The sequence below is a fragment of the Apis dorsata genome, unplaced genomic scaffold (genome assembly GCF_000469605.1).
Source record: "Apis dorsata unplaced genomic scaffold, Apis dorsata 1.3 scaffold_247, whole genome shotgun sequence".
NCBI lineage: Eukaryota > Metazoa > Arthropoda > Insecta > Hymenoptera > Apidae > Apis > Apis dorsata.
In genome coordinates, this window is record NW_006263526.1 from 535593 (window position 1) to 546953 (window position 11361).

The following is an 11361-nucleotide window of genomic DNA, read 5'->3' on the forward strand; positions in this document are numbered from 1 at the left end:
GAAACATTTTATCTTACAGATGGACAAACAGTGCCGACGTTATGCGAGCTCGCTGCACGATGTGTCGCGTCACATATACCGTTCGAGCTGGTAGAACACGTATATCCTCCTGTTCCGGAACAATTGCAGCTCAGGATAGCGTTTTGGAGTTTTCCAGACAACGAAGAGGATATTAGGCTGTACTCATGCTTGGCGAACGGTAGTGCGGAAGAGTTCCAGCGTGGCGAACATTTCTTCCGGTTGAGGAGCGTGAAAGACCCCCTGCAGATCGGTGAGTGATCGAATATTTTTTGAAAATTATATTCTTTTCGTAAAAAACATCAAATCTCTCGATCTATTTGTTAAGATTTTCTAAGGATTATAATGAAATTAAAACGCTTCTTGTTTCGATGTTACTTGGATAATTGAAATCATAGTATTGAATGGCTGTCCATTTTCTTCTTATACTACTTGCGACCAGTCGCGTCCAGGAAGTTGGCTATAGTTTCGTTTTATTCTTCTTTTATATGGTATATGAATTATTTATTTATTTATTTTATTTATGTATAATGTAAATTGTGTGACTATTTGTGTGTGACAATGGGATGGACAAATATTAAAGAAAAATTATAAAATTGGCTAATAAAGGAATAAAAAGAAGCTTTGATGATCATTAATAAAAAAATAATTTTAATTTAAAATTTCAAATATATTATTGTATTATATATACAATATCGAAACATATACGTCCTTTGGATTTTTATTTCTATAAAACACAAAAATTATATCAGTTTTCAAATAAATATAAAATTAAAAATTAGAAGAAACAATTTTAAATGAAAATTCATTTATATTTTCATTTATCTGATCTAATTAAACAAAAGAGAGAGAGAGAAAGAGAGAAAAGAGAAAGAAATAATAAAATGTGAGATTAATGAAGGCATTTCTGGAGGATAGTTCTGTTCTGTGTGTAGACGTGATTAGTAGACCGATAACTCGAGAACGGGTCCACGATACGACAAGGTATCGCGATTCAGGCGTCTGAAAGTTGACCAGCTTCTTTATTCGAGAAACGAAAGAGGCATTATGTAAAGTTCTGCATCGAGAAGGCGTAGGTTTGCTCGAAGGCTTCCCTTTTAGACGGAAAACAAGACGGGATAGACGTAATTGGAAACCTGACCCTAATAATGTCTCCTCTATACAAAATAGCGTCACAGAATCTCCTTTTTATAAGCCGAAATAAACATAATATGTGACGAGGATCAATAAAAGAAATCACTTAATACGGCGAAAAATCTGATGGAATTAATTTTCCCCATTTATTATCCCTTTGATTTTTCCCTTTTTTAAGAATTTTCTTTTATACGTTATCTTTCTTTTATATCATTTTCCCGTTAAGTGAAATTTTATTGGCTTAGGAAAATTTGAATCTTTGAGAAATAGGCATTTTATTCGAAAGTTGTTATCCTGTGGATGGATATTAAAGTGAAAGTGGTCTTCGCGAGCGTGGTATGGGACTTTTATCGATGTAAAATCCTCGGAATTTTTTGAGAAACGATCTCTCCAGCCACCATTATAAATTAATTTTTAAATGACGGATCTTCAATTATTGAATATTGAAAACGATTGAAAATTTTAAAGTGTAAAAGTAATTACAACTAATATTTTAATATTTCCAATTATAAATAATCGTTCTTCATGATTGTGAAATTTTGCGTTCCTTTAAGACGATATAATAATACTTGCAAAATAACAAAACAATTATATACGCATCTCTCGACTATTACCTGAATATTCTCAGTGACAAGATTTATGATGCATCGATCATTATTGAATCAATTCATGTCGGTAATTTGAAAATCCATAAACAATTTCTCTCGAATCATTTTCTTCGTATTCTTTCATATTCTTATAACTGCGACTATATAAATAATTAAAAAAAAAAAAATGTAATAACTGTAAAAATACAACTCTATTAATTATTCTTATTTTGAAACGTGAAAGTAATTTCCTTCAATTTATCCTTATAAATTAGTTATATTCCATGTTTCTGAAAGTGGCTATTTTCACTCTATTGTCCCACAAAACAATTTTCTATTCGATTCGCGTATCAACATATTCCTTAAAAACGAGCTCCTCGTATACGGATGAGGAATTTAATACCTAATTCATTTAATTTCATTATTTTATCAAACTGGTTTCGTTAATTTTCGTTGCGCTCCAGATACAGAATGGCGCCTTTCTCCATGTCTTCTGTTTGTTGAACGTTTGTTTCTTAATGCATCTTTATCTCTCCTCTTAGAAACCTCGTGTCCAACTTCTTGTTGCGTTTGTCTTTTGCGTTGTATCGTTTCCATTCCTCGTTCGCTTCTAATCTGATTCTTTTTCTTCTTCTTCCTCTTCTTAGTTAGCAATTCCCATGAAACCTCTCGAGGGATATGTGATGAATCGTTCGAGGAATTTGCTGAATTATCGTTACTTTTCCTCTTTTACAAATTTTCTTTGATTTCAAAATGTAAAATACAATTGAATTTTTAGTAATTTGCATAAATTGTAGAATCTTAAGAGAATAAAATTTTTAATATCGTAATTCTTTCTAAAATTTTCTTATATATTAACGTTAACGAAAATTCAATATGAGATTTTGTTGCTCTCGAGAGAAATTTACAAAGATCGTCTTAAAACAATAAAGAAGAAAATCCATTTTCTGATAATTTTTGAATTGTTATGAATAATAATATACTTATAAATAAAAAAAAAATCGCGTGATGTAAAATTAAAATTCGAAGTATAATGATTTATGTACAACAGGATTTCATCTGAGTGCAACAGTGAACTCGCAGGGGGTGATGAACGGTGTCAGATCACAATTCAACGTCGCTGTCACTTTTGATCGGAGGAAAATCACATCTTGTAACTGCACTTGCTCCTCTAAGGCCTATTGGTGTGCTCACGTGGTCGCCGTTTGCCTTCACAGGATACATATGGTGAATAAAATTATCTTCCTTATTCAATTCAATCGATCGATCGATCAAAATCATTAAGAAGAAATATTTTAATTCAATCTTGAATTGTTCATATACATTTTTTCTTATCATTCTAGAATAAAGAAAAAACTAAATAATAAAAAGAAACAATTCTTTATTGAATATATTTCACTTTATTTTATTAGTCACGTAAGAGATTAATAGCGTGGTCATAGGATATAACTCTTCCTCTATTTGTATTCAGCCGACACAGGTGTGCCTGAGAGCTCCAGTTAGCGAATCCTTGTCACGTTTACACCGGGAACAACTGCAAAAGTTCGCGCAATATCTCATCAGCGAGCTGCCGCAGCAGATTCTGCCCACTGCCCAGCGTCTGCTGGACGAGCTGTTGTCGGTTCAGCCAAGTACCATCAACAGTTACTGCGGTGCCCCGGATCCCACGGCAGGCGCCTCGGCTCACGATCAAACCTCCTGGTACCTCGATGAAAAGACTCTTCACGATAATATCAAGAAGATTCTTATCAAATTTTGTGTACCCGCTCCTATAGTCTTCAGGTCATTATCGTCTTTGTATTATTTATTGTTGCATCTTCATTATTATTATTCAAATTGTAACTTAAATTTAGATATTCAATTCAATAATACATAGAATATATAATCAATGCTTTAATAGATTGGTGAGGTAAGAACTCAAAGTATCCATAGTAATAAAGACAGTGCAGAGATTATAAATAAATCCACAATACAATGATATTATATTCTTTTTTGGGACTATCTTAAATTTTTCTAAGAATTTATCACTTGACTGGAGTTTGGGATAGATATAGAAAAGATTCAATATGAAATATATATTGGATAAAAATCTACAATCTATTGATAATTATTTGTGATAGCTATTAATCATTCGGTGCAAGAAATTTAAAACTCAAGATACTTCAAGATATCTTTTAAGATATTTTCATTAAATCCTTTATTTTCTTGGAATTACAGTGATGTAAATTATTTGAGCACTACTGCGCCTCCTGCAGCTGCCGAATGGTCCTCGTTGCTGCGACCATTGCGAGGTCGTGAACCGGAAGGCATGTGGAACTTATTGTCGATCGTGCGCGAGATGTTTAAGAGAACCGATCGTAACGCTATACCATTGTTGGAAATCATCACAGAGGAGTGTATGGCTTGCGAACAGATACTCGTTTGGTGGTTCAACACGAAAGTAGCTCTATTGAACGGGACCGGATACGGCGGTAAACACAACATGAATAGCAACGTCCATGCATCGCAGCACGCTTGCTCGTCCCTGTGCGACGAGATCGTCGTACTTTGGCGACTGGCTGCTTTGAATCCTGGATTATCGCCTGCTGAACGAGATATGCTTCACAGCCAGTTCACTGCTTGGCACATGAAGATTATTGATAAGGTATTGCATCATACCGTCAGAAATATACACGGTTCATTTTTGATTTTTCATTTGATTTCAAATTTAAAAAAATTAAGCAATACACGCAAAGTAAAACTTTATAAAACATATACATATAAGATAATTTTTTCGGATAAGTTTAAATGCAAAGAATTTTAAGTTGAAATACGTGAATTTTTTCTTTTTGTTTGTAAGGTTACAAAAAGTAGAGGCAGTTCGGTAACGCACAATTCACACAACAGAAATAACGGTGGCGGACACAAAGATTCATTAAAAAATGATTTAGCCGTGTTCACCGGATTTAAATCAGCGCTTGAGGCCTGCTACTTGGATTGGGAAGAGTACACCTTACCCGGTATCACCTACACTGCCGGAAGCAATCCTATGTATCATTGTCCGTTCACGTGCTTCCGACATGCAGGTGATACTAGGACTGAAGTGAATCAGGTTAGTTCATCCCCTATATTTCTAAAATTAAAATTATTCAAAAAAGAAAAGGAATCAGAAAATATCTAATTAAAAAAAATAAATAAAGTTTTTGTATTTTAATTAATATTTGATCGATTTAATGATTATAGGTGAATTCGAGTGCTGCCGTGTTGAATTGTCAACCACCGGTTTCGCATCATCACGGTCGACGACCTTTGAGTTTAGGCCTGGTAGAGTTTAGTTATATGGACAGAAGACGGTTGAATCCGCGCGAATGTTCAGGTCTATGCTCACGAAGCGGCGGTGGTGATGGGAACCGAAGTAGTGTCAGTTCTGAAGGTTTCTGTGAGAATGAAACCGATATGCCTGATATTTCCGAGCCTCAAGTAGTTCTCGTTAGACGATCTTGCGCTCAATTAAATAATTGCGGGGACACAGATTCGCAGGTTTGTTTCGTGAAAGAATTTTTTTCTCGAATGAAAAGTAAATTAAAAATAATAATTACTGTATCTACTATAAATCAATGAAATATTCTAGGAGGGTGGTGGTAGCGAATCGTCCTCCAATAGTAATGTCAGTCTGAAGAACGCTCAAGACTCGGACAAGCACCGCTCAAACGCCTCGTCCGAGACTCATAGTGATAGTAGTGATAGTAGTAATAATAAAGCTACCTGCGACGCGAAGTGTAGCAGGACGAATCTCGATTACCGAGAGAAATCGCGAACAGTGATGCCTAAAGCGAACAGTTCGAAGAGCGAACAAGAATCTGACCAGGAGAAGGATCCTTCCAGGAGGCCCTCCAAGGATGAGAGCTCGTCATCGAGTAGCGACAGTCCGTCTGGTGACGAATATCACGTTTATTATTATGATCCTAAAGCTGTGGTGAATACGAATGGCGCATCTAGCAAAGATTCCAAGAATGAATCACAATCCACGTCCACTCCGAACGCGAGTACTGTGTTGGGTAATCTGATGAAAACGGAAGATCCATGGGACATCCTGTTCGCCAGGGCGGAAGGACTCTACGCCCATGGCCACACGAGGGAAGCTTGTATTTTGGGTGTTCAACTCGCCGAGGAACTGCTGGCTAATCCCCCAAATCTCATGATCGATGAACCACCAGCACCGGTGAAGGGGAAAAAGAAGAAGGTAGATTCATTGGAAAGACTTGGTTTCGTTTGTTCGATTCAGTAAGGCCCTGTTCCAATTGATCAGTCCTGGTCATTGCGTAACAAATACAACGACAATGTTTTAGCAACAAGTTAATCCGGCGTCCCATCAGCTTACGTGTCTTGCGTCCGCCACATTGGCTAAATGCTGTTTCCTGTGCACCGTTCTCGCAGAAAATCCGGAATACTATAACTTGGCGTTTAGAGTTGGCTTATTTGGATTGGAAATGGCTAGACCGCCAGCTAACACAAAACCATTGGAGGTAAATTAATATAGCAATAGGATAAAAGGATTTTTTTTACAGTATGATGGATGTTTTAGGTAAAATTAGCTCATCAGGAGAGTGAACTAGTAGGATTACTGAAGAAAATTCCACTTGGTCTTGCGGAATTGGCCATGGTTCGACAAAGAGCGGAACAACTGAGAGATGGAGTACTGAGATCCAGAGGACATGCGCTGCTTCCAATTATGTTGGCTAGTTTTATATTCGATGCCCTTAATACGTCAAGTATGTATCTTTTTTTTTTTTGTTTTTTTTTTTAAATAAAATTTCTTCTCTGAGATTTGATCGAATAAAAATATGAGCTTGCGTGATTCGAATCGAGGATGAAGGATATCTTCTTTCAGACAAGAAAGAGTTAATGATTAAATAGTGTAGACGGAAGGTAAAAGATTGTGGAATGATTCGCAGGACTAAAACACCTGTCCTCAGACGTTGACGAGAACCTTGGGTTTGATGCGGCCGTGGCTGCTCTGGGCTTGAAGGCGAACGTGAGCGAAGCTGATCATCCTCTTCTTTGTGAGGGAACAAGACGCCAAAGGTGCGTTATTATAACTCATATAAATTCAATTTTGTCTATAAATTTGATTAATCGATTTCTTTCATTAAACGTTATAAGTAATATAATTTTTATATTAAGTTTTGATTTAATTATTTTAGAGGAGATTTGGCTATTACATTGCTCGTGCATTATAAAGATGAACCTACGAAAGTAGCAAGAATTATGGACAAGTTATTGGATCGAGATGTTCATCAATTAATTAAATCACCAATTCTCAGCAGTTATTACACTTCTAATCCTCCTACTAAGAGCGAGGTAAAAAATTGCTTTTTCAAATTCAGTAATTTTAATATCTAATGGAATTAGATATTATCCAATTATTGGATATCTAATGGAATTGGAAATTAGAGAAATAAATTAACAGAAAAACAAATAAATTTCAGATGACAAGATATCTTCATGATGAAGAATGCTCTTCTCCTCTTGCTGGGACAGATGCTGGAAATGGCGATAGTGTGGTTGGTACTAGCAGTAGACCACACAGTAGCACTAGTGCAGAATTAGAAACTGGTATGAATACACTAACAGTTCAACCCCAAATAGTTCAACAACCTGTGCCTACTAGAACTAAAGAAACAAGGTTTGTATTTTAGCATAATAACAAATGAAGTTTTAATAAATTAAGAAGTGAAATATTAGATAAAAAAAATGTCAATCTGGAACTTTTAAAAATTCTATTTTAGATACAAAAGCAAGAGAGTATATCCATCAATTCCCAATCAACCATCAGAAGCAAGTGCACACTTTATGTGTGAATTAGCAAAGACTGTTCTCATAAAAGCTGGAGGCAATAGTTCCACCTCTCTATTTACACAAGCATCTACAAGTCAAAATCACCATGGACCTCATAGAGCTCTCCATATGTGCGCCTTTCAACTTGGTCTATATGCTCTTGGGCTTCATAATTGTGTCACTCCTAATTGGCTTAGTCGAACCTACTCGAGTCATGTATCCTGGATCACTGGACAAGCAATGGAAATTGGAGCACCAGCAATTTCATTTCTTATTGAAAGTTGGGAGGGACATTTGACGCCACCTGAGGCAGTCGGTATAGCAGACAAATCATCTAGAGGAAGCGATCCTAACATGGTTCGAGCAGCTGCAGAACTTGCATTGTCTTGTTTGCCTCATGCTCACGCGCTCAATCCTAATGAAGTCCAGAGAGCTATTTTACAAGTAAGCATGCAACAAGATTTATGTTTTCAGTAAAGTTTTTTTTAATGAAAGTTTTTTAAAAAATGATTAATTTTAATTATTATAATTGTTATTATAGTGTAAAGAACAAAGTGATCTCATGTTGGAGAAAGCTTGTATCACAGTAGAAAATACAGCTAAAGGAGGAGGGGTTTATCCAGAAGTATTGTTTCAAGTGGCTAAATATTGGTATGAGCTGTATCTCAGAGTAAGTACATTTAAATAAAAAGAAAGATATTTCATAAAAGAAAATCTGATTAATTGATAATTTTTATTTTATATATTTAGCATACTCCTGGTGGAGAACAACAAGATGATATGCCACATGATCCTTTGCAATTGGATCTCAATGGAGTGCTTCTGGTAGAGCCTGGTCCTCCAGTAGATATGTCCAATGGACAAATGATGCCTGGACCAGCTCAAGCAGTTGTTGTGACTAGTACACAGCCACCTCCTCAACCATATCCGACGCATCCAACTATAACCACACTGGCTCCTTTAGGTATATTTAAACTTTTCAGTTTAACATATGACTTTAATAATAATAAATTTTAATTTTCTAATTCTATTTAATTAATTTTAAATTATGATTTTTTTTTTTTTTTTGGATTTCAGGAGTTGGTATGCCATATGCAGTTGGTCCTTATAGTTTCGTGCATCCGCATCACTCAATTCCAACTTTTGGTGGGCCAATGCCGTCACATAGGGTAACTCTACCACCAGCACCACCACATATGCAAATGTATCATGCGGCATTCCCGCCTCATCCTGGTCATCCGCAACATCCACAACATCCGCAACATCCACAGCATCCACAACATCCACAGCATCCGCAACATCCTCATCATCCAACACAACCCACGCAACCACCATCGCTGCCGCAATATTATACACCGCAACCTCCACCGCCTCCAGGAACTCATCATTTGTTCACCATGCAACAGCCTATGCCAGTTAATGTAGGTATTTCAGATTAATTAGTTTTAATCTCTTATAGTAAAACGTTCAATATGTTCATATTTTTCATTAGGTACAAGCAGGAGTGACAGGACCTATTCCTGGTCAAGCACAGCCTATAATATCTACAGTAAGAACTCAACCACAGGTATGCTATTATAAAATTAGTTTTGATTTTCCTTTATATAACTATTTAAAATTAATAACAATTGATATTTATTTTTTATGTAAAGATTCATAGACAAACTCAGGCCTTCAGTCAACAGCAACTTCGAGCTTTGGTTGCTGCGTATCGTGTGGGAATGTTAGCATTGGAAACTTTGGCTCGTCGTGTACATGATGATAGACCGCAAGCGAAATACGCGCGAAATCCACCCTATGGAGAAGACGTGAAATGGTTATTGAGAGTATCAAAACGTCTCGGTACTCAATATCTTCATCAACTTTGTATTTGTACAGTGAATAGCATCGTTAGTCCTTTCGTCCTTCATGATGTCGCATTGGAGGCGGCACTCTATCTGGCTAGAAACAACCGGGCTCTTGTACTTCAACATTTGAGATCTGCTTTGTTGGCACCTCTTGTTCACAAGTGTCAACAAATGTTAGTTTCTTCAAGTTCTTATTTGTAATTATTTAGTTATTTTTAACGAATCTATTAGAATAATTATGGTTTCAATAACTCGCAGGTATATTCAATGTATGCATCAAAAATTATATCATTTAACATCAGGCGAATACGAAGACTTTGTCAATGTAGTGTGCGCAGCGAGAGCAGCGTTTCATATTACTCCAGAAGGTCATGTTCAATTCAAAGAGCGGCTTCAATCCATTAAAAGGTATTGTCTATTGAAAAATAATTCTATCTTATTAATAATTTTCTTTTTTTTATTTTCAAAAAAAGAGTAAATACTGATTCTTTTAGTTCACTATGTAAGAAATTTTACAATAATAGTGATACTAATTATATAAAATAAATAACTGATACTAAAAATATAATTTTATTTCTAGATCTCAATCCTGTACCAAAGAACTGTGGGCACAAATTAACGCAGCACTACAGCAAAACGGCAAATGACACAGAGCGGAGCCAGGCGTGACGTGGCTCACTTCTCTTCCTCATCCTCCACCACCTCCGCCACCTCCTCCACCAACGACGACGACAACCCTTGTGCTTCAACACCAGCATCCCTGTCTTTCTCATCCACAGAGCTTCGCATGCGTTCACGGGCTGGCTACCCTCGATAAGCTGGAACAGGATCTCCATAATGTGCATCGTCGACGTACAACCGTCGCGCCGACAGTAGCATCGATCACAAATGACCATCGGACCATCAGAGCTAGAGATGGCCGATAATCGCTTTTTATCTTCAAATTTTTTGAAGAATAGAAAACATAGATCGATTCCACTGAACGGGAATATATATATAACTTTCTGACTTTAGTTAATATATCTGACTAATTGAAAATGAGAAAAAGGGAGAAAGAGAGAATTTAGAGAGAAAGAGCGTGCGCGAGAGAGAGTATGATAATTATACTTTTAATTAAGAATATGCGATGTGTATGAATGATAGAGAGCAAAAGGAATGACGTCAGATTTTGCAGTCAACATCACTGACCGTTTTTGAAGATCGAGGAACGATATATATGATGTAGTAATGCATCGAGACGTATCGTATTGCGTACGTCGATCGCTAAAGGCACCATATTTTTCCTGTGTTTGAAAGAATAAAAAAGAAAATAATAAAAAAAATATATATATAAAAATAAAAAGTAAATATAATAAGAAAAAGGGAAAAAATAAAGACGAAACATGAAAGCATGATAGATAAATCAAAATTTCAGGTTTCGCCAAATGCGAGCAATTATCAACGGAAATTTTAGAAAAGAAAAAGAATTCGTTGATTTAATTCACTCGCAGAAACCTCTTTCTCTCACTTTAGTTAAGTCTCGATGAACGTCTTTAGCCTCGATTAGATAGGAAATTTTATTTTTCATTCATAGATAGGATGAATTGTCTTGCGTTTTATTTTATTTTTGTAAACGAATAAGCAAATTTTTAAAATATTGATAACGCACGTCTATTTATATAATGGAAGTAACGAACAAGGTCCGATTCGTTAATACATAAGAAAGCGACATACTTTACTTAAATCATTGAACGTCGATGAAAAAAATTTTTTATACAAAAGTAAAAATAATTTTTACTTCTTCTAAAATGGCGACCGACCTCGTCCAACATTATTACCACCATCACTACAGTACCAATTTCCTTACTTATTTTTTTTTTTTCCTCTATTAATTTACTTTGCTATCGATTATACTTTAGTTCTCTATCTGAATTTCCTTCTATTCTTTTTTTTTTTTTTTTTTTTTTTTTTTTTTTTTT

The 11361-nt window shown here is 35.7% G+C and overlaps 1 protein-coding gene and 1 long non-coding RNA gene across 3 annotated transcripts in view; one reads left to right on the forward strand and one right to left on the reverse strand.

Annotated features, from left to right (window-relative positions):
• Positions 1-11184, forward strand: part of LOC102672753 (zinc finger SWIM domain-containing protein 8) — a 73243-nt gene extending 62059 nt beyond the window's left edge. The window contains exons 2-21 of one of the 2 annotated variants that reach the window (XM_006615973.2): positions 20-271; positions 2791-2966; positions 3211-3521; positions 3957-4383; positions 4579-4830; positions 4962-5258; positions 5350-5961; positions 6068-6244; positions 6304-6490; positions 6674-6803; positions 6923-7079; positions 7208-7404; positions 7508-8000; positions 8098-8226; positions 8307-8520; positions 8634-8977; positions 9049-9123; positions 9209-9576; positions 9662-9811; positions 9984-11184. In XM_006615973.2, the coding sequence (XP_006616036.1) occupies positions 20-271; positions 2791-2966; positions 3211-3521; positions 3957-4383; positions 4579-4830; positions 4962-5258; positions 5350-5961; positions 6068-6244; positions 6304-6490; positions 6674-6803; positions 6923-7079; positions 7208-7404; positions 7508-8000; positions 8098-8226; positions 8307-8520; positions 8634-8977; positions 9049-9123; positions 9209-9576; positions 9662-9811; positions 9984-10050 (5015 nt within the window). In that variant the 3' untranslated portion in view covers positions 10051-11184. The remainder of the gene's footprint in view (positions 1-19; positions 272-2790; positions 2967-3210; positions 3522-3956; positions 4384-4578; positions 4831-4961; positions 5259-5349; positions 5962-6067; positions 6245-6303; positions 6491-6673; positions 6804-6922; positions 7080-7207; positions 7405-7507; positions 8001-8097; positions 8227-8306; positions 8521-8633; positions 8978-9048; positions 9124-9208; positions 9577-9661; positions 9812-9983) is intronic. The other variant, XM_006615974.2, reaches the window with a different exon arrangement.
• The window catches only part of LOC116185664, a 3325-nt gene continuing 1832 nt past the window's right edge, over positions 9869-11361 (reverse strand). The window contains exon 2 of the long non-coding RNA XR_004150534.1: positions 9869-10221. This is a non-coding gene — a long non-coding RNA (uncharacterized LOC116185664). The remainder of the gene's footprint in view (positions 10222-11361) is intronic.